Source organism: Hyperolius riggenbachi, chromosome 7, assembly GCF_040937935.1.
Source record: "Hyperolius riggenbachi isolate aHypRig1 chromosome 7, aHypRig1.pri, whole genome shotgun sequence".
Classification (NCBI taxonomy): domain Eukaryota; kingdom Metazoa; phylum Chordata; class Amphibia; order Anura; family Hyperoliidae; genus Hyperolius; species Hyperolius riggenbachi.
The window spans coordinates 6,410,129-6,432,724 of record NC_090652.1 but is presented as its reverse complement, the minus strand read 5'-3'; the positions used below and the strand labels follow the sequence as shown (position 1 = coordinate 6,432,724).

Genomic DNA, 22,596 nt, shown 5'->3' with positions numbered 1-22,596 from the left:
TTAAAAACTGTTTTAAAAAGTTTGTTTATAAACAAACAAAATGGCCACCAAAACAGGAAGTAGGTTGATGTACAGTATGTCCACACATAGAAAATACATCCATACACAAGCAGGCTGTATACACCCTTCCTTTTGAATCTCAAGAGATCATTTGTGTGTTTCTTTTCCCCTGCAGCTCTCATGCACTGAAGTGTCAGGCTGTTTCTTCCTGCAGAGTGCAGACAGCTCTGCCCCTGTCTGTAATTCCTCAGTATGTGAAAGCCCAGCCAGCTCAGAGGACGATTTATCCAACTTGTAAAAGATAAGAGAGAAGAGAGAAGCTGCCCTAATCTAAATAACACACAGGCAGTGTGCATAGAGGGGCCTGAAAGGGGGAGTTCATAGCAGAACCACAACACTGAAGAACTTGGCAGCCTTCCAGACACAGGGTGACAAGTCCGACAGGGGAAAGAGAAGCTGATTTATTACCGAGATGGTGATAGTAGAAAGTGCTGCAGTAAGCCAGAGCACATTAGAATATGTTTTGGAATTTGTAGAATGGTAGAAAACAGGATGCAATTTTTGTTACAGAGTCTCTTTAAGGGGGCCATACACTAGGCGACCAACCAACCAAATCGACCATCCAATTTGATTAGTATAATCAAATTGGATGAAAATTGGTGCTGCCAAGTGCTTGCCTGACCAACAAAGCGACCAATTTCGGGACAGCTAGATGTCCCAGAATAAGTATAAACAGTCCCTGGCGAAGATCAGGTGGATATCTAAGCCTCGTATACACATAGGAGGGCTATCGCCAGTGAGGGATCGGGACTCAATTAATAGATTCCATGCTGAAATCTAATGAAAATCATTGTGCTGTGTGTGGTAGGAATCGATTCCCTTTATTGAGGAATCAGTTGTGCTGTGAAGTAGCAGTACTCTGTAGTGGATAAAACAGCAGCAGCTGCAGGCATAGCGGCGGTGTGTTGGGTGTAGGCCGGGGTTGCTTTACTGGTAGGTGCACTCTTGCACGATAGCACTTTGTTCCCTTGAAAAAGCTTCCATTTAGGAAGCGAAACGTGTCGGGTTTTTGGTGGGGGGTTGTGTAATGTTATTTTGTTGCAATGATGAATAGGGAATGAAGTTATACTTCCTCCTTATGATGTACAATAATTCCCTCTTCATTGGTCAGACTTGTTGACAATTTTATTAACAGCACCATTATTGATTTTAATTGATTCATTAAAGAGAACCCGAGGTGGGTTTGAAGAATATTATCTGTATACAGAGGCTGGATCTGCCTATACAGCCCAGCCTCTGTTGCTATCCCAAACCCCCCTAAGGTCCCCCTGCACTCTGCAATCCCTCATAAATCACAGCCACGCTGCTGACAAACAGCTTGTCAGAGCTGGCTGTGTTTATCTCTATAGTGTCAGTCTGCTGCTCTCCCCGCCTCCTGCAGAACTCCAGTCCCCGCCTGCATCCCCTCCCTCCCTGCTGATTGGAGGGAAGGGACGGGGGCAGGGACCGGAGCTATGCAGGAGGCGGGGGAGCAGCTGAGACTGACACTACAGATGTAAACACAGCCTCACAGCATGGCTGTGATTTATGAGGGATTGCAGAGTGCAGGGGGACCTTAGGGGGGTTTGGGATAGCAACAGAAGGTGGGCTGTATAGGCAGATCCAGCCTCTGTATGCAGATAACATTCTTTAAACACACCTCGGGTTCTCTTTAAAAGTTGGGTTTTAATAGTCCTCCTGTACATGGAATATCTGCGTTTATGGATATAAATTAGGTTGTAGTTGTGTATAAGGTTAGTTTGAGAAAAGGTAGATAGGCGATAGCAGAATTCAATTCAATTCACTTTATTGTCATTGTGTGTAACACAACAAAATTACTTTTCATAACAACCCCACGGTGCATATAGGGAACATAGTGATAGTAACAAGGAAGAGAAGAAATTATACAAGTATGCCAGGTATTACAGATATTTAAACAATTTGTACACAGTGTCAATTATTTCAGACAGGATTCAGAGTTCATCAAGTTTATGGCAGATGGGAAAAAGCTGTCTTTCAGTCTGTTTGTGTGTGTGCGGATTGATCTAAAACGTTTACCTGATGGAAGGAGCTCAAACAAGGCATTTCCAGGGTGAGTGTTGTCCTTGATAATGTTTTTGGCCCTTCTCACGCTACGAGTCTTATACAAAAGTTCCAGTGATGGTAGTTCAGTGCCAATAATGGCTTCTGCTGCTTTAACAACTCGCTGCAGGGCTTCTCTAGAATATTGGTAACATTACCGATGTGCTACTGTCGGTAAGAGCTGATACCAGCTTATCGGTGAAACGTATTTTATTATCGATCTGTATAGCGCCAACATCTTCTAGGGTGCTGTACAGCAGAATACAAGGTAAACAGTATACGGTAACTACTGATATTCTATCGGCAATATCTTGCACCCATTTCAACTCGCAACACTTTTAAAATGTACTATGTGTATTTACTTACTCTTCCGAACAAGTGATACTCATATTCATAGATCTTGTTATACTTGGAATAGCCTTCTCTCTGTAGACAAAATGACCAAGTTAGTTACAAATTAGATCTACTACTTTTTTTTAAACTCAGCATATAAGATTCATTAGAAAAGACAAATGTAGGTGTAAAAAATACTGTCAATTACAAATACAGTGAATGTTACAGAGAGTAACAATGTGAAAAAACATAGAATTGGACAGAAATACAGATACACGGGTGTAGTTAGAACCATAAATATGGAGGCTGCCATATTTATTTCCTGTTAAACAACACCAATTGCCAGGCAGTCCTGCTAGTCTCTTTGGCTGCAGTAGTGTCTGAATCACAACCCTGAAACAAGCATGCAGCTAATCCAGTCTGACTTCAGACAGAACACCTGATCTGCTGCATGCTTGCTCAGTGGCTGTGGCTAAATGTATGTGAGTCAGAGGATCAGCAGGACTGCCAGGTAATCTGCATTGCTTAAAGGGATACTGTAGGGGGGTCGGGGGGAAATGAGTTGAACTTACCCAGTGCTTCTAATGGTCCCCCGCAGACATCCTGTGCCCGCGCAGCCGCTCACTGATGCTCCGGCCCCGCCTCCGGTTCACTTCTGGAATTTCAGACTTTAAAGTCTGAAAACCACTGCGCCTGCGTTGCCGTGTCCTCGCTTCCCCTGATGTCACCAGGGGTGTACTGCGCAGACACAGACCATACTGGGCTTGTGCTATACACTCCTGGTGACATCCGCGAGAGTGGGGACACGCCAACGCAGCCGCAGTGGTTTTCAAACTTTAAAGTCAGAAATTCCAGAAGTGAACCGGAGGCGGGGCCGGAGCATCGGTGAGTGGCTGCGCTGGCACAGGATGTCTGCGGGGGGCCATTAGAAGCCCCGGGTAAGTTCAACTCATTTTCCTCCGACCCTCCTACAGTATCCCTTTAAAGGACCCTGGAAGTGAGATATATATGGAGGCTGCCATATTTATTTCTTTGTAAGCAATATCTGTTGTCTGGCTGTCCTGCTGATCCTCTGCCTCTAATACTCTTAGCCATACACCCTGAACAAGCATGCAGCAAATCAGGTGCTCTGACTGAAGTCAGACTGGATTAGCTGCATGCCTGTTTCAGGTGTGTGATTCACCCACTACTGCAGCCAAAGAGATCAGCAAGGCTGCCAGGCAACTGGTATTGCTTTAAAAGAAATAAATATGGCAGCCTTCATATCCCTCTCACTTCAGTTGTGGTTTAAAATTGATATTAAGCATCCGTATGTCCAAGTACGTTAAAAAACATACACAGGCTTACATAGGGTGTCCTAATCTCTTCACATGACTGTAATTACTCCAACTCAGTGTTCGTGGGATCGAATAGGATATTCCCACAGCAGACGCCTGAATAGAATATATATGATGAAATACAAAGCCATGAAAAGGAACATAGAACTATACTCACCCTCCTCATCCGCCCATTAGACATGATGTCAGCGATCCCCTTGGCCGCATCGTTTTTCTCTGCCACGCACAGGACCTTCTGGATGGGGTTCCGCAGGGACATGCTGGGGGAGGTTTGTGAACAGAGACGTATTCTAGTTTGCGTCAGGATCGTCACCCTACTAAATGCCAAAATATTTCTGCAGAAGATCATCACGGGAGCAGCAAGGCCTTATAGCGACCGGCCGCGGTCATAGCTGCGCCATCCACGCCCGGAGAAACGGAGAGAAATGTGCCAGGGTTCAACGCCTGCAAAGAAAGCAACACATCCATGTATACATTCTTACACAAGAACTAAACAATTCTGCAGTTCAGCTCAAAAACGTATCCTGATTGACTGAGCTGCAGAGGGCAACAATTATTGGGTGTTTACCCCAGGCAAGTAAAATAAACATTATGTACATTGATGAATTCCTACAGCAACCGCATACCTACCTGGTCACGTGATCACATTTCTCCTGCTCTTTATTCAAATGATATGATCTGTGGAGCAAGGACTGTGTGTGCAGCCAGCAGGCAGCCCTGAATCTCCTTCTGACTGGGAAGGGGGTGGGGTTCTGTGTCCTGTTATGGTCAGTGGCACTGATGACTAAGAGGCGTGGCCAAGCTCTCACTCATAAGGAGAGACAAATCATTTTCTAGCTGTGCCACTCCCATCATGCTTTGCAGTGTGGCAGCCAGTGTGACACCTCTGTTGTCAATTCAGCAGCCATTCCATACAGGTGTCACCAGTCTGAAGGTGCAGAAGAGGTAGCAGCTGAGGAACCTTTATGAAATGATTTATTAAAAAAGGTAAGTATGGATGATCAGTTTGACGTTACTCATTTTGGACTAAAATTTTATGTTAGTTTTATACAAGTTTATGGAGTTTGGAATACAATCAAATGCAGTAGCTGCTAATTTTGTTTGTTCCCTCACCAATATGCATAAACTTATGCCGATTGGCATCATATTGCCCATCAATAAAATGGACACTACATTTTATAACAGGTGTGGGTTTCATATTTTACGTTTTCGTTCTGCTTGGCTTTTTGGAGTTTGGCTTTTAGGTGGTCACACACACACCATACAATTTTTAAAATATCTGTTTAATTTAAGAATTGCAATCAATTTTTCTGACTGATTGTAACATTTCAAAAATCTGACCAATGTACCACACACCTATGTTCAATGTTTCCCCAATTATGATAAAAATGATTGGAAACTGAGAAAATTGCTTGGGTGTATATATTAATAAATTGACAAACACACACCATACAATCTTTAGAGAAATTGAAGAAAAATATCTGGCATTCCTGATAGATAAAAATCGAAAAAAACTGGAAATCCGATCGGATTTTTCAGTCGAATGAAAAAAAGCTTTCGATTTTTTTCGAGAGATCTGATCATTTTATTGTATCGTGTGTGGCCACCTTTACAGATTGTCAGTGTCCAGACGAGGAGGAGCCATTAAAGGAGGCCTTACAAAGTATACAAAGATTACATTACAAGGCCATATACTTCTCAGCAGCACAAACTCACGGACCCCCTCATGGGTCTTCACTTCACGTTCCATGTCACTCCAATGCTTCCTCCCTCCAGGTTTGAAGGGAAGCATGGAAGTGATGTGAACCAGTGGCGTAGCAATAGGGGGTGCAGAGGTTGCGACCGCATCGGGGCCCTCAACCACAGTATTAGCTTTTTATTGGTCCTGTGCTGACAATATTCACTTCTATAGATGCTTTGAATAGTAGTAATCATTAAAGGACCATTATAGCAAAAAATAAGCGGTTAAAATCTGACAGAACCGATAGGTGTTGGGCCAGTCCATCTCCTCATGGAGGATTCTCAGGATTTTCTTTGTTTTCAACAGCATTTCCCAAAAAGCAGTTGCAAAGTCTGACTGACAAAATAGTGTGAAAGCGAATAGGGAGGCTGGCTGGTATTTTACTATTTTGAAAGTTAAACTGCTGTTCAGGAAAACAAAGAAAACCCTGAGAATCCCCCATGAGGAGATGGACTGGCCTGTCGGCTCTGTCAGATTTTAACTGCCTACTCTTTCTCGATAGTGGTCCTTTAACCTCCTTGGCAGTTCAATTTTTCCGCCAAGGAGGCTGCATCGCACTTTTTAAAAAAAATTTTTTGTTTTGTTTCATGTAGCTACCTGAGTGGTAGCTACATAAAACACCACTAGAGGGCGCATGTGTCCCTCTAGTCCGATCGCCGCCGGCCACAAAAGTAAACAGGAGATCGCGTATAGAACGCGATCTCCTGTTTGGCTTCTCCTGTCGCCATGGCGACGATCTGAATGACGTCATGGACGTCAGCCGACGTCCTGACGTCAGACCCATCCGATCCAGCCCTTTGCGCTGCCCGGGACTGATTGGTCCGGGCTGCGCAGGGCTCTGGCGGGGGGGCCTCTTCCGCCGCTGCGTGCGGACGATCGCCGCAGAGTGGCGGCGATCGAGCTGGACACGCAGCTAGCAAAGTGCTGGCTGCGCCTACAGCACTTTGCAGATCAGAAATCGCCCCACCAGGGGCTGAGATATCCTCCGCGGCGGCTTACCCCGAGCTCAGCTCGGGGTTACCGCTAAGGAGGTTAACAAACTGTCCCCTTCCCCTGCTTGCACCTCTGATAATCTGGTTGTCCTTGGCAGGTTTTGGTGCACCGTATCAATCGTTATGTATAGAGTGCTTAGGGGGCACCAATGTAAAACTTGCATCGGGGCCCATAGCTCTTTAGCTACACCACTGATGCGAACACAATGTGAAATGCATCAGCTATAAACGGCAACATGGGTAAGTTAACTCCCCTCCCCTCTGCCGCGGCCAGCAAGTCATAATTGAGATTAGGAACTCAGCAGGTTTATTCATAGCCTAGCACTAGTTGTGTACAAGGATTCCATGGCACATTGTGCTAAAAATAGCTCTGCGGTGCCCCCCTCCTGCAGGTGTCACTCCATGCATCTGCCTGGATTGTCTATGCCTAAAAACGGCCTTGTATCTGTGTACAAATCCTGAGCAAGTCAGAGGAAACATCTCTCCTGGCAGAGAGCATATGTATATGTACTATACTGTATACATACTGCACAGAAGTTGTATGGACTCATACCTCCTAACTTTTTGAAATGAGAAAGAGGGACACTTAAGCCACGCCCCTGCCACACCCCTAATCACGCATACCATAAACCTTTCATAAGAAAATGATGTTGTTCTATAATTGAGACCACACTGGTCCTTTCTATCCTGGTTTATTTTCCTTCATATTAAGATTTTAAAATTAGCAATATATCAATTTAAAGGACAGGAATAAAGTCTAGAGTCAAACACATTTTTTAGTAGAGAAATATGTATATTTACATAGAAAAAGGAACAAAGCTCTGAAAAAGGGACAAATGAGGAGGAAAGAGGGACAAATGAGGAGGAAAGAGGGAGATAGGGACAGGGCTCCCAAAGAGGAACTGTCCCTCCAAAAGAAAGACCGTTGGGAGCTATGTTATTCATAGTACAACACTAGTTGTGTACAGGGATTCCATGGCACATTGTGCTAAAAATAACTCTGTGATGCCCCCCTCCTGCAGGTGTCGCTCTAGGCATCTGCCAGGATTGTCCATGCTTAAAGGATACCCGAACTGACATGTGTCATTATGAAATAGAGATGTGTATGTACAGTGCTTAGCACACAAATAACTGTGCTGTGTTCCTTTTTTTCTTTCTCTGCCTGAAAGAGGTAAATATCAGGTATGTAAATGGCTGACTCTAGTGATGGGTCGTTCGCCAACGAGCCGGCTCTTTGCTGCGAACGACAAGAGCCAGTTCTCAGTTTTGAAAGAGCCGATGCCTCAGCCGCCCCACAGAGCTCTGCTTTGCTCTGCAATAAAGGGCGCTGAGGCATGTTGGGAGATGTAGTCCTCCTCTTGCAGCTTGTAGGAGTGTATGGGGCGGAGCAGAGCAGTAGCAGGAGGGATTGTCCCAGTCAGAGAAGCAGTCTGGAATTGTCATGGAGACGGGGGCAGGGCTTTTACTCCGATTATGAGTGGTGTTAAGTGATATTTAATGAAGAGCCGATTCAGAGCCGTAAGAGCCGGCTCTTTACTGGGAGCCGATTCAGAAGAGCCGATTCTCTGAAAAGAGCCGGAAATCCCATCACTAGCTGACTCAGTCCTGACTCAATTAAATATGGAGGATGCAGAGAGGCACACTTTTCCTTGTGGTTACCTTGGGTGCATGACCTTGGATGCTAAGCAACATCCCAAGCAAAGATCAAGTAGTAGAAAGGTTGGTCAGCACACCAGCTTCTCACGAGCAAATTTATTTCCTATCACGTGTCAACACTAGGTTAACAATTGTTTCAAGGCCACTCAGGGTCCCCTTCATCAGAACAGTGCAGAGACTGTTCTGATGAAGGGGACCCTGAGTGGCCCCGAAACAATTGTTAACCTAGTGTTGACATGTGATTGGAAATAAATTTGCTCGTGAGAAGCTGGTGTGCTGACCAACCTTTCTACTACTTCAGTCCTGACTCAGACAGGAAGTGACTACAGTGTGACCCTCACTGATAAGAAATTCCCTTTTTACCTTTCTTGTTCTCAGAAACCATTTTCTGCTAGGAAAGTGTTTTATAGTTGGAATTTCTTATCAGTGAGGGTCACACTGTAGTCACTTCCTGTCTGAGTCAGGACTGAGTCAGCCACTTACATACCTGATATGTAAGTAACTATTTCAGGCAGAGAAAGAATAAAAGGAACAGAGCCTAGTTATTTGTGTGCTAGGCACTGTACATACCCAGGTCTATCTCCTCATGTCACATTCGGGTATCCTTTAAAACATATAGGTATGTATGTACTGTATATATACTGCACAGAAGTTGCATGGAGTGCCACCTTTACCTGTCAGCAGGCTTCTCGCGCCAGTTCTGTGAAGTTTTACTGTGGAATGTCCCTCCTGTCTCGCCGTACAGAGTCCGGGGCGTCACGTGACGGCAGCCGGACCACACCTCCCGGCATGCACCGCTCCGGCGCTCTCCGACAATCTGTGGTTTATTCATTCATGAGTGTTTCCTTGGACATCCGGCGGCCGGGGCGGATAGTCCGGAGCTAGAATACCTCGGGTATGACGGCTGACGGGGAACGCAAACCCCCTCCGTGTGTGACGTCAGCGTGTCATGTGACCAGCTTCCGCTCGATGTCACATGACTGGAGGCCGCAGCCCAGCGTCACGTGACCCGCAGAGAGAGGACTACACTTCCCGGCACGCCCCGCGCCTCGCCGTATCTCTCTCCCCGGGAAGCTCTGGCGCTGGGCTGTGTGAGGATTCCTCCCCGTCGTGACTCTCCTCAGCGGTGTGACGTCAGCAGGGAGGTCATGTGCCCCGTCCTCCAATATGGCTTCCCCCCTGTGAGGTAGAGCAGGCTGAGGAGAGGAGCTCGGGGCTCCTGGCTGGCAGGACGATGATTGGCTCTCCAGATTTGGTGGCATTCACCCGTGAGGAGGAGGGGTACGATGACCCTGCCATGAGGGTGTCGCCAGGGCTGCCGGAGGAGTACTCGGTGCCGCTCTTCCCGTACTTCGAGGCGGAGAGCAGCCCCTGGTCGCGCCTCTCCGGCTCCAAATTCAGCCGGGACTTCATCCTCATCTCCGAATTCTCCGAACAGGTTGGGCCGCAACCGCTGCTCACCATCCCCGACGACCCCCGCGTCCGCGGAACCTTCGACCTCAACTACTTCTCCCTTCGCATCATGTCGGTGGACTACCAGGCCTCCTTCGTTGGCCACCCACCGGGCTCCTCCTACCCCAAGCTCAACTTCGTGGAGGACTCTAAGGTCGTCCTAGGCGACTCCAAGGAGGGGGCTTTCGCCTACGTTCACCACCTCACGCTCTACGACCTGGAGGCCCGCGGCTTCGTCCGGCCGTTCTGCATGGCGTACATCTCCACAGACGAGGACAAGATCATGCAGCAGTTCTTACATCTTTCTGGGGACTTCTCCAAAGCCTCCGATTGTCTGAAGACGGGAAACCGCAAGGCGTTTGCCGGTGAGTTGGAGAAGAAGCTCAAGGATCTAGACTACACTCGATCGGTGCTGCTGACCGAGATGGAAGAGCAGCAGAAGACGGACGACAAGGGATTTTATACCACACAGGCCATAGAGAAGGCCAACGAGTTGGCCAACGTGGAGAAATCCATCATTGAGCACCAGGATTTGCTCAGGCAGATCCAGTCGTATCCCTATAGACATTTAAAAGGGGAGGACTACCAACCCTACGTGCCAGAAACCATGCAGGATGAGCCAGCAACTCAGGAAGCTGAACCAGCATTAGCCTCTGACCATGAAGATAACGAAGAAGGTGACAACTTTTCTCCTGGACCTTCCTACACTCCCAAGTTCATAAAGGCCAAGTCTTCCAAGTGTTTTGACAAAAGACTGAAAACGTTAGAGGAGCTCGTAGACATTTACTTCTTTACACAAACGATAGACCTGCTGACTGGAATAGAGAAGCGATACAGAGGTGATGTCAGTTATTTATTAATGAGTCATCTAGAGAAAGCACTGCTGCAGCAGCAAACCATAGTGAACTTTTTATTTGAAGATGTGTCAACGTGGGATTCCAAACTGGCCGATCGGCAGTTCTCTGACACCCTGTTAGCTACTCAGGTTGTACCGAGCTCCAAACTAGTAGAGGAACCTGAAAACCTTAAGCCCTCAGCCAGTTTAGAATCTTATAAGTCCAGCGTGGAGTCCGTCCCTATAAAAATTGAACAGGAATTGTTTGAGGATGACCAAGATGGAGAAGTGGCAGAGCTAACGGCTTGTGATAATCCAGGTAACATGGATTGTTTAGATGTTGATACCAAAGGGAGTGTGAGCAGCGGGGAAAGTATTGAGGTCTTGCAGACTGAGAAGTCCACCTTGCTTATGCATTCGGAGAGCCAGCCATGTCTAGGACTGCAGCATAGCCCTCAGATACACAGGAGGAAGGCCGGTAGCAGGAGAACTATCAGTGAGGACAGCATTGAAGTTCTGAGCACGTGTACATCTGAAACTGTGATTCCTGAAGACTTTCGGGGAACATACCAAATAGCCATTAATGAAGAAGATTTCTCTGCAGAGGAGATGGGCAGAGAATATCAGTTTGAGGAAGGCTCTGCAGACGTAGATCCCATCCAAAGTGTCCAAGATTACGAGAGTGACTTGGCCATGGTCCCCCCTTGTTGTATTAGCACAGACAACTCAAGCCCAGAAGAACAAGTAGGGGATATTCTTCCAGAAGATGTAGATGATGGGGCTGTTATTGATGTGCCACTTCAAGCATGTAAAAATGTCGACCAGGCTTTTGGTCAGGTGAAGTTCTCTGTTGAGCATGTAGATGATACTTATGTAGAACCTCTCCCTGCACCCGAGTCCAGGTACTTGTTGAGCAGCAAGGATGCTGAAAAAAGTACAATTGATGAGTATTCGGATTCGACTAGTTTTAGGAGCAGCATGTCAACGTCTTCTGACCGGACGCCCTCGCCCCCTCCTGTTACTATGGTCACTGACCGGCAGAAGAGGAAAGCTGGCCAAAATGCCCTGATGTTCATCAGACAGTACCCATTCTCTCACCCTGCCATCTACTCCCTGCTGAGTGGGAGAACTCTTGTGGTTGTGGGGGACGAGGAGGCATTTGTGAAAAGACTTGTCACTGCATTGTCCTTGTTTGTCCCTAATTATGGACATTGTGCCAAACCAGTTAAGCAATGGGTGACATCGCCTCTGCACATAATGGATTTTCAGAAGTGGAAACTGATTGGACTTCAGAGGTAAGAAGTTAGATCTATGCATTCATTTTTGTAAATGTCTTTAACGGACCTTCACCTGGGGGGGAAGGGGGGTTAATTGGGTTAATTGTGTCGGCTTCTGGGGGTGCAGAAGGTATGCACCAATGGGGCTGCTCAGTGGGCCTCAATTTTGAATCCCCACATGCTGCAGATTGCGTCAGTGTCTCTGGCAGCCACAATACATGCTGGGAGATGTAGTTCCTGTTAAGGTAATTGCATCTCCTAGCTGTGAGATGTAACCACATCAGTGAACTATATCTTCCGGCGTGTATTGTGGCTGCCAGAGACACAGGAAGCCATCGGAGAAATTTCAACCTCCAGTACAGGAACAAAAAAGATGGAGGCTTAGGCTTCCTGGGGGGGGGGGAGCAGTATAGAGCATCCCTTGTAAGTAAAATGCACGCTGTCCCACAAATGCCAATACGATTAGTTTAAGATGGAGGGCACTGGTCCAATTTAGGGGACCCAGCAAGAAAACCTCATAGAGTAAAAGTTCTCCAATCACAGCACCCTCTACAGCACAAAGGCCAAATGGTGTGGGCATAGATTACTATAACCTATCGGTTCGAGAGGGTGCCGTCCACCCAATCACATTGGCGTAATTTCCCTATGAGGTTTCCTGCTGGGTCTCCTAAACTAGACTAGTCCCCCTAAAGGACAACTGAAGTGAGAATTACATGGAGGCTGCCATATTTATTACATTTTATACAATACCAGTTGCCTGGCAGTCCTGCTGGTCTATTAGGATGCAGTAGTGTCTTAATCACACCCCTGAAACAAGCATGAAGCTAATCTTTTGGATCTGACAATAATGTCAGAAACACCTGGTCTCCTGCATGCTTGTTCAGAGTTGATGGCTAAAAGTATTGGAGGCAGAGGATTAGCAGGGCTGCCAGACAACTGGTATTGCTTAAAAGGAAATAAATATGGCAGCCTCCATATCCCCCTTGCTTTAGTTGCCCTTTAAGAGCATCAAGGTGTTGAGAATGCTTTAAAGTAAACCTGAGATCAGAAGAAATAAAAAAAAATATATAAATATACATACCCTTTGGTTTCCTCCAGCACCCTTCAGGCTAATTAGTCCCTCGACCGTCCTCCTCTCCTAGGTGACCCAGTATTTCCGCCAGTCAGCGCAGTCTGTCGTGCTCCCATCGCTGGGAGTGTTCTGCACCTGCGCACTTTCACGCGACTGGCCAGATTACTGGGGCTAATTGCGGACAATGCAGGTGGAGGAGGAGGATGGCGAGGGACCGATGAGCCTGAAGGGGGCTTGAAAAATCCACAGGTATATATATTTTTTTTCTTCTGCTTTCAGGTTTACTTTAACTACTTAAGCCCAACTGGACGAACATTCTCGTCCAGTTAGGCTGCGCGCGCTCCCATGGGACACGCGCGCTCCTGCCACCGGCCGTTAGCCCAGCGATCAATGAATGGGATTCACTGATCGAAGCCCCCCGTAGAAAAACCTTCAGCCTCTTAACAGAAGCTGCTGTTTTTCTGATTGTCAAAAAGTTTCCTGTCCTCCTAAATCAGTGTTGCCAACTCATCCCTTTAATTACTGACACATCTAAGTTATACAGGTTCTGGGGCTATTTGCACATAACCAGTGCATTAACTGCATCTAAATAGCCACAAAACCTGTATAATTCATATGTGTCAGTAATTAAAGGGATGAGTTGGCAACCCTGCTCCTAATGCGTCCTGGAAGCCTGATTGTACGCTTCCAGGACTTTTTGACTGTGGCCATCTTGTGGCCAAATCGTAAAACTACACCCACATCTATTTTTTTTTTATTAAACAAATGCATTATTTTACATTTAAAATTAGCTGTTTACCTCCGTCACCACAAATTACCCAAATACATTTTTTAATTTTAAAAAATTACAATTAAAAAAATAAACAACATAAATAGTTACCTAAGTGTTTGAACTTTTTAAATAAACATGTCAAAGGCGTATATTAATATAATTTTTTAAATTATCTGCTTGTAAATAGTGATGGACGCAAATTGAAAAAATGCACCTTTATTTCCAAATAAAATATCAGCGCGATACATTGTGATAGGGACATAATTTAAATGGTGTAATAAACTGGACAAATAGGCAAATAAGATACATGGGTTTTTATTACGGCAGCATGGATTCATTTTAAACTATAATGGCCAAAAACAGAGAAATAAAGATATTTTTTTTCCATTTCTTTCTTAATATTCCTGTTAAAATGGATTTAGAATAAAATCATTCTTAGCAAAATGTACCACCCAAAGAAAGCCTAATTGGTGGCGGAAAAAACAAGACGTAGACCAATTCATTGTGATGAGTAGTGATAAAGTTATTGGCAAATGAATGGGAGGTGAAAGTTGCTCAGATGCAAAAAATAAACAACCCTTTAGGCTTAAGTGGTTAACCTCCTTGCCGGTTATCCCGAGCTCAGCTCGGGGTAACCTGCGCAGGAGGATTTCTCAGGCCCCGCTGGGCCGATTAGCATAATTTTTTTTGTTACATGCAGCTAGCACTTTGCTAGCTGCTTGTAGCATTCGATCGTCGCCGATCCGCCGCTACCCGCCGAGCCTTCCCCGCCCAAGACCCCTGCGTAGCCTGGCCAATCAGTAGCAGGCAGCGCTGAGGGGTGGATTGGGATTCCTTGTGACATCATCCCGCCCGGTCGCCATGGTGACCAGGGAAGCCCTGCAGGAAATCCCGTTCTGAACGGGATTTCCTGCTTACTCTGATCGCCGAAGGCGATCGGAGTGGGTGAGGGAATGCCGCCGCTCAGCGGCTATCATGTAGCGAGCCCTGGGCTCGCTACATGATTTAAAAAAGAAAAAAAGTGCTGCGCTGCTCCCTTGCCGGTGAGAATTAGACCGGCAAGGAGGTTAAGAGATGTTTAAATATTACAGCATCATCATTTTAAGGTCTGGATAAAATATTGGAGCCATTTAGCCAAACTGTAAAAGTTGGTGCATGTTGTTTGGGCAGCAGAATGGGGAGGGGAGTATACAATGTGACTGTGGAAATGGACAGGGAGGTTTGGTGGGGCTTCTGATGACATTAGCTTCTCAAAAGCCAATCCCTGATATGGAGGCTGCCATCTTTATTTCCTTGTAAACCGTGCCATGCAGTGCATTACGATGCAGCAGTCCGTTATACCGCAACACACCCGCTGCACTGGGAACTGTGCATACGTTGTGCTTTGCAATGCTGTAAGCTGTGTTACAAAATGGTTGTAACACTGCAACACACCATTGTGAAAGTGGCCTCAAAGTGTACCTGTGATGGCGAAATGAAAAGATGTTATACTCACCCGGTGCTTCCTCCAGCCCCATGAGCAGCGATATGTCCCTCCTGTCCTCCCGAGTGCCTCCAGCCACAAAAGGACTCGGTAATCTGCCTCAGTGGTGCCAGCCGGCTCTTCTGCGAATTCACTTTCATTAAAATTGCAGGAAAAATCGCTGCAATTGTGCATACGCAAAAGTTGTGGTGACTTTTACTGCGATTTTAATGAAAGTGAATGGGAGTGATTTTTAAAACGCACTAATCAATAACAAAGCGCTCATAAAGCGCTTATAGTGTTGCTGAGCCAGAACTGCGTATGCACAGAACGCTACCAGTTATGGGAGCACAATTGGGGGACCTTATTTTTTTTATTACATTTTAAATCCATAAGCAGTGTTCTCCCCCAGAAATTTTTTCTAGCCGGGTGGCATGAAAAAGTATCCGGGTGGGGCGAGAGGAGTAGGGAATGCAGGGCTGGTGCTTCTGTGTGCAACTCTGCTTACAGCATAGGAGGAGGTGAGCTGATAACAGCCGGGTGGTCACCAAAACTAGCCGGGTGGAGCGCCCGGCTAAAAGCGCCTGGGGAGAACACTGCATAAGATGTATCATATTTTTTCTGGTCCACAAGATGATGGAAAGCTCTGTTTGTGACGGGTAATAGAAACTGGTACAGTGGATTGGTGTCTTTTTAGCATTGCCGTGCACAGCAGCGAGGAGGCCTTTGGGCAATCTGCTGGGGTTTTTTGAAGTTCAGGTTAATGATTAAGTTGGTTATTTGAACTGGTCCCCCAGTTCCACCAACAGTTCAGTCAACACAGGTTGCTTTAATCGCATTGCTGAGGCGCTATCTACCTGCAAGGTCACTTGTAGAACATACAGGGCATGGGAAACACAAAATACAGGCTTTTAAAGGACAACTGAAGTGAGAGGTATATTCCATATTTGTTTCCTTTTAAACAATACCAGTTGCCTGGCTGTCCTGCTGATCTCTCTGGCTGCAGTAGTGTCTGAGTCGCATGCTTGTTCAGGGGCTATGGCTAAATGTATTAGAGGCAGAGGATCAGCATGATGTTATACTTACCAGGGGCTTCCTCCATCTCCCTGAAGCCCGTCCAGTCTCTCGCTGTCAGCCTTGTAGTCAGGCACTGCTGTGAATGAGTGACCCTGGCCGTTCGCCTCCTTGGTCACAGTTCCCTAGCCAGGAGCATTCTGAGCCTGCACAGTTCATTAAAGAGACTCTGAAGCGAGAATAAATCTCGCTTCAGAGCTCATAAATAGCAGGGGCACGTGTGCCCCTGCTAAAACGCCGCTATCCCGTGGCTAAACGGGGGTCCCTTCACCCCCAACCCACCCCCCGCAAAAGTGTGTCGTAAAAAGGTCGCAGAATTTCCTTTCCTGAAGGCAGGGCTAACGGCTGCAGCCCTGCCTCCAGTCGCGTCGCATCGCCGCCTCTCCCCCGCCCCTCTCAGTGAAGGAAGACTGAGAGGGGCGGGGGAGAGGCGGAGATACGCGCTGACAGACGCGCGTGGGGCAGGGCTGCGGCGGTTAGCCCTGCCCCAACCAGGAAGCGCTCCCCGGGTGTATCGAGGGGGATTTGGGGGGTGAAGGGACCCCCGTTAAGCCGCGCTATAGCGGCGTTTTAGCAGGGGCACACGTGCCCCTGCTATTTATGAGGTCTGAAGCGAGATTTATTCTCGCTTCAGACTCTCTTTAAGGCTTGTAACTGCACAGAACGCTCCCGGCCATGGGAACGAGTAGTCTGGCTCAGTCTGAGACTTTACTGGGGCTGTCAGTGAGACGACATGGAGGGAGCCCAGAGACTACAGGGGCTAGAAGAAGCCCCAGGTTAAGTATAAATTGTTTGTTGTGTTCCTCACAGTTACACTTTAACCTCCCTGACGGTAACCTTGAGCTACACTCGGGAGCCGCCGCAGTTGATCGCCCCCGATCACGGCCGTTATACGTACCCCCCCACGTGATGGCTCAGCCTCTCCAATCAGCTCCAGGCTTCGCTATGGGGAGGATCAGGATTGCGCATGACGTCAGATGTCATGTCCAATCGTCGCCATAGCGACGACTGAAGCTCATTGGGGAGGTTGTGGCTCTCGCGGGAACGCGGCTGGGATCAGAAGGGTGCGGGGGGACTTGGGGGACAATGGTAGCTAGCCTAGTGCTAGCTACAAAGGCTACAACAACTTTAATTCAAAAAATCCCTCCCTCGGATGCAGCCTCAGAAACTGCTTACTGCCAGGGAGGTTACGGTGACCATACACACCAAGATTTCCACCCGATGTTTGAGAAACGACCAATAAATCTGATCAGAGAGGGACTGATTCCTACCCCACACTGGTGAAGTCTAGTGACAGTGTTTGATGCCATGCGACACGGGAAGTTAGCAGTAGCTAATTCCATGGACAGAGGGGGCCTGTGACGCCCGCGAGGTGCCTGTCTGGGTGGCGTTGCAGCGACGGTTTTGTCCCAATAGGCAATGTTTTGTATTTGTGGGTCCAGCAGTGGCGGAGCTGAAAAGGAAGTGAAATGTCGGGGGAGCACGTTCGCAGCGGGACGTCTCTGGATTGGATATTGCAGTCTGCAGCAGAGCTATGATGCAATTCCCAGAATCTGGGTTAACAATGCTGACAACACCCGATTCAGTCTGGTTTATCCTGCCTCCTATCTCTGTGTTCTACGAGTCTTCTGACGGCCAGAGCAGTAACTAGGTGAAGAGCTAAAGTCCTCATGCTGCAGATGATGATTATCCTGCTCCGCCCCATTCTAAAGGCTATGGGGTTATATTACTATGCAAGCAGACTGGAACATCAGGTGAAAAAGGTTTCAACACCCATTTAGGCAAAACCAGGCGTCCAGTTGGCTCATTTAAGTAACCCTGAAGTGAGAGGTATATGGAGGCTGCCATATTTATTTCCTGTTAAACAATACCAGTTGGCTGGCTGTCCTGCTGATCTCTCTGGCTGCAGTAATGTCTGAATCACACACCTAAAACCAGCCTGCAGCTAATCCAGTTACAGTTCAATCGGAGCACCTGATCTGCATGCTTGTTCAGGGGCTGTGGCTAAAAGTATTGGAAGTCAGAGGATCAGCAGGACAGCCAGGCAACGTGCATTGTTTAAAAAGAAAATAAATATGGCAGCCTCCATATCCCTCTCTTTTCAGGGGTCCTTTAACAGCTGACTGTCATTGTGGGCTGTTCCTATTGTGTGGTCCCACCCCTTTTGTCCTTGTCTCGCCCCTTTCTATAGAATAAGAACATTCAGCTCAGCCGTAGCAATCCACATCTGTGCAGTTTCAGATGATGCGTAGGGAGTGTGGGCCTCCAAAAGCCTTTGGAACATTGTGTGAGCAGGAAGTGGCCATAACAATGAAATGGCTGTTTCTGCTCAGACCCAGGGCTATTGTGAATCTGGAATAGTGTGTATTTAGTGTGTTGTCTTATTTGAAAACGTAAAATCTTGGTGGGCAGAGTATTTGCTCCTGACTAGTGCTAGTGAATTCAGGACACCTGAATACTCCCAATTTACCGCTGCTCAGCACCGAACAAGCGGCCAGTCAGGAGGAGTTTCACTGACTCACTTGTCACGTGACGCCAATACTGCCTCCTTTTGTTCCAGGTTGCTTTCTGATGTCATGGAAGTTCACCACTTCACCGCTTTAAAGGCTACCCGAGGTGACATGTGACATGATGAGATAGACGTGTATGTACAGTGCCTAGCACACTAATAACTATGCTGTGTTCCTTTTTTCCTTTCTCTGCCTGAAATAGTTAAATATCAGGTATGTAAGTGGCTGACTCAGTCCTGACTCAGACAGGAAGTGACTACAGTGTCACCCTCACTGATAAGAAATTCCAACTATAAAACCCTTTCCTAGCAGAAAATGGCTTCTGAGAGCAAGAAATGGATAAAAATGGGAATTTCTTATCAGTGAGGGTCACACTGTAGTCACTTCCTGTGTGAGTCAGGACTGAGTCAGCCACTTGCATACCTGATATTTAACTCTTTCAGGCAGAGAAAAAAAGAAAAAAAAGGAACACAGCCTAGTTATTAGTGTGCTAGGCACCGTACATACACATGTCTATCTCATCATGTCACATGTCAGTTCGGGTATCCTTTAAAGTGTATACAATATAATACAGTGTTCTCCCCAGAATTATTTCCAGCCGGGTGGCATGAAAAAGTAGCCGGGTGGGGCGAGATGAGAATGCAGGGCCGGTGCTTCTCTGCACAAGTCTGCTTACAGCATAGGAGGAGGTGGTGAGCCGATAACAGCCGGGTGCTCACCAAAACTAGCCGGGTGGAGCATCCGGCTAAAAGAGCCTGGGTAGAACACTGTAATATGTGGGGTCACTACTAATGTCTTCCTTACATGTATTCTAGTCCATACTCCCCCCTCCCATTTTTTTTAATCCCTCCTATTAAAAGGGGCACTACAGTGACATTTTGGCTACTCGGATAACCCTAGTAGCATTGTAATTGCGAGAGAAACCTATATATGTTAGTGTATCTGGCTACAGATGCCGGCTGGATAGGATAACTCATAGCACCTCATATACTAGGTACACACCATACAATTTTCTGGCAGATTTACCTGCCACATCGATTATTTCCAACATGTCTGATCTGAATGTCAATTGATTTTCCAATCGATTACCATAGAAATTAACCACTTGACGACCAGGGGATTTATGCCTGATCTGTGCTGCGTGGACTCTCCAGCCCGCAGCACGGATCAGGATAGAGCCAGGGCGATCAGACTTACCCCCTTTTTTCCCCACTAGGGGGATGTCCTGCTGGGGGGATCTGATCGCCGCCGGCTTGCTGCGCTTTGCGGGGGGGGGGCTCTTCAAAGCCCCCCTCCGCAGCGTTCTCTGCGCTCCGTCCCTCTCCCTCCCCCTCTGAGCGGCGCAGGATGGATATCCGTCCTGCGCATTGTATGATAGGCTACAGCCTATCATAGGCCGGCGATCCCCGGCCAATCAGAGGCCGGGGATCGCCGACCTGCCTTACGGCACTGCTACGCAGCAGCGCCGTATGATGTAAACAGCGGGGATTTCTTCCCCACGTGTTTACATTTTGCCGGGGAGCCGCAATCGGCGGCTCTCTGGCTGTTCACGGAGACACCCTCCGTGAACGGACATGTTTCCATGGAAACCCACAAACGACCATTTTACGCCAATCGGCGTTAGCTGGTCGTCAAGAGGTTAATGGAAATCGATAGAAAAATCAATCAGATCGGACCTGTTGGAAATAATCGATCTGGCAGATAAATGTGCCAGAGAATTGTATGGTGTGTACCTTGCATTACAGATCCTGGTGTCACTAGAAAGCAACCTCCTCGTCTGTTCAGCTGTATCCTCTCGGTGTGAGATAAAAGGCTGGACTGTAGGCTGACTCCTCAGCAGCAAGTAGTATGGATAGCTTAGGTAAATGGGACACCGCTAACGAGATAACTAAGTTATCTGTACTTGCTGCTAACGAGCCAGCCTACAGTACAGGTTTTTATTTCACACACAAAGAGCATAGAAAAAGCTGTTACAGCTGAGCAGAGAAGGACGTCGCTTCTCTCTAAAGCCCAATCTACACGATACGATTCTTTGTGCGATTCGATTACAATTCTATTTACGATCCAATTAAATCTGACATGTTTGATCGGGATTAGATTCAATTCGATTGCAAAACAATGGAAAATTGAATTGAATCGAATCAAATCCCGATCGAACATGTCGGATTTAATCGGATCGTAAATAGAATTGTAATGGAATCGCACAAAGAATCATATCGTGTAGATGGGGCTTAAAGTCAGATCTGACAAGACTAGCTTCATGCTTGTTTCTGGTGTTATTCAGATAGACCAGCAGGGCTGCCAGGCAACTGGTATTGATTAAAAGGAAATAAATATGGCAGCCTCCGTATACCTCTTACTTCAGTTCCCCTTTAAGAACTCTAAGCTCTGCTAAACCGCTGCTAACCAGCAGCAAAACAAGGGGTTTATACCCCCCAAATCCCCTCTCCTATCTCCGGGGAGTGCTTCCTGATGAGGCAGAGCTTATGGCTGTAGCTCTGCCTCTCAGCGCGTCAATCCCCGCCTCTCCCCGCCCCTCTGTCCTCTTTCACTGAGAGGGGCGGGGAGAGGTGGAGATCCGCTAGCAGATTGACACGCATGGAGACAGAGATGCAACTCAAAGCTCTGCCTCCCCGGGCAGCAAAATGCAGGACCAAGAGAGTCGTGGATTTTGCTGGGGGGATTTGAGGGGTATAAACCCCTTGTTTTGCCGCGGGATAGCGGCGGTTTAGCAGGGGTACAGTTCTTAACATGACTGCATGATAAAAAAGTGAATTTAGACTCGCTTCAGAGTCTCTCTAACTTTATTAGGTATTGTAGCCTCTCCCCCCATCTCTTCAACAGTCACTGTGTTTCGGGTTCCAAGATCACAATGTCTCCTGGATGAGATTTGAGTTTCATTCCATTTTAAATATTTCTTGTTTGTTTTTGTGTTTCTGTATGAAGTGTGAGTGGGAAGCTGAGGTAACCTGTCCCAAAACGTTACCCACGTCTGTTTCTGTATTTCAGAGGGGTGTCTGCGTCCGGCTGCAATACCCTGCACTCCCTGACCCGCTACAGCCGATACGCCAGTATCCTGGACGCCGACAACAAGACCCTGCGCTGCCCCGTGTACCGGGGGGCCGTCCTGCCGAGGCTGGCAGACCACCGCACGCAGATCCGCAAGGGCAGCACCTACTACATGCACGTGCAGAGCGTGCTGACCCAGCTCAGCTCCAAGGCCTTCCTGTTCACCTTCTGCCACCACCTGCACCTGGCCATCCGCGAGAAGGAGAGCGAAGAGTCCATCGCACAGCGGCGCGCCGCCTTCCTGCACCAGCTGCTGGGCCTGTCTCCAGAAGACGCCCGGATAGTCGAGTACCTCTCAGAGCTCCTGAAAATGCATTACCTGAAACAGTCAGGGACGCAGCTGCTGCCTGTGCTCAGGTTCCACTACATCCCCAGCGTTTTATACAAGATCTGACGTCCGGCACTAGGCACATTTCCTCACGGATGTATACAGGACTCTTCAAGCATGATTATTTTGCACCGTAGGCCAGAAAAGAGTTTCTATTTTTCGTTGTCTGTTTTGTTGTCCTTTTTTATGTTGTCTGATTTTTATGCGGTTTCCAGACGTTGTACTACTGAAGGCCCTGGGCTTACGGCAGCTAATCTCCGGGTTACTGGATTCACTGTCCGCTTTTATGTTCCGCAGGTTTACTTTAGGAAGAGAGACTACATTAAAAGTTCCGGCTCTGCCATGATTTTATTTATGTGTTTTGTGGACCGGTTATTATGATTTTTTCATAAATCCTTACCTCCTCCTTAGCGACCCACAGCTGCCTGCGTTCTCCCAGCCAGCCTAAACCACTCCCCCTTAAGTCACATGAGCATTTTGGGGGTGGGGTGGGATTGCACAGTCAGGTGTACACCTGCTTATTTGCTCACTGATAGGCCATTACAAGTGAGAAGGTGTGGCTTGA

At 47.3% G+C, this 22,596-nt stretch overlaps 2 protein-coding genes across 3 annotated transcripts in view; one reads left to right on the top strand and one right to left on the bottom strand.

The window, feature by feature from the left end:
* TOP3A (DNA topoisomerase III alpha) overlaps window positions 1–9,110 on the bottom strand; it is a 65,724-nt gene extending 56,614 nt beyond the window's left edge. The window contains exons 1-3 of one of the 2 annotated variants that reach the window (XM_068243527.1): window positions 8,855–9,110; window positions 3,949–4,235; window positions 2,488–2,547 (exon numbers count right to left, since the gene is read on the bottom strand). In XM_068243527.1, the coding sequence (XP_068099628.1) occupies window positions 2,488–2,547; window positions 3,949–4,140 (252 nt within the window). In that variant the 5' untranslated portion in view covers window positions 4,141–4,235; window positions 8,855–9,110. The remainder of the gene's footprint in view (window positions 1–2,487; window positions 2,548–3,948; window positions 4,236–8,854) is intronic. The other variant, XM_068243526.1, reaches the window with a different exon arrangement.
* Window positions 9,074–22,382, top strand: SMCR8 (SMCR8-C9orf72 complex subunit). The gene is made up of 2 exons (XM_068243528.1): window positions 9,074–11,762; window positions 21,644–22,382. The coding sequence occupies exons 1-2, from the start codon at window positions 9,415–9,417 to the stop codon at window positions 22,095–22,097; spliced, it is 2,802 nt and encodes a 933-aa protein (XP_068099629.1). The 5' UTR covers window positions 9,074–9,414; the 3' UTR covers window positions 22,098–22,382.
* The last annotated feature ends 214 nt before the right edge of the window (window positions 22,383–22,596 follow it).

Bases quoted from the DNA above. Each gene is read 5' to 3' on its own strand.
- SMCR8 (XM_068243528.1), top strand. From the start codon at position 9,415: ATGATTGGCTCTCCAGATTTGGTGGCATTCACCCGTGAGGAGGAGGGG. The intron at 11,763-21,643 runs GTAAGAAGTTAG...TCTGTATTTCAG, and splicing joins AAACTGATTGGACTTCAGAG to AGGGGTGTCTGCGTCCGGCT.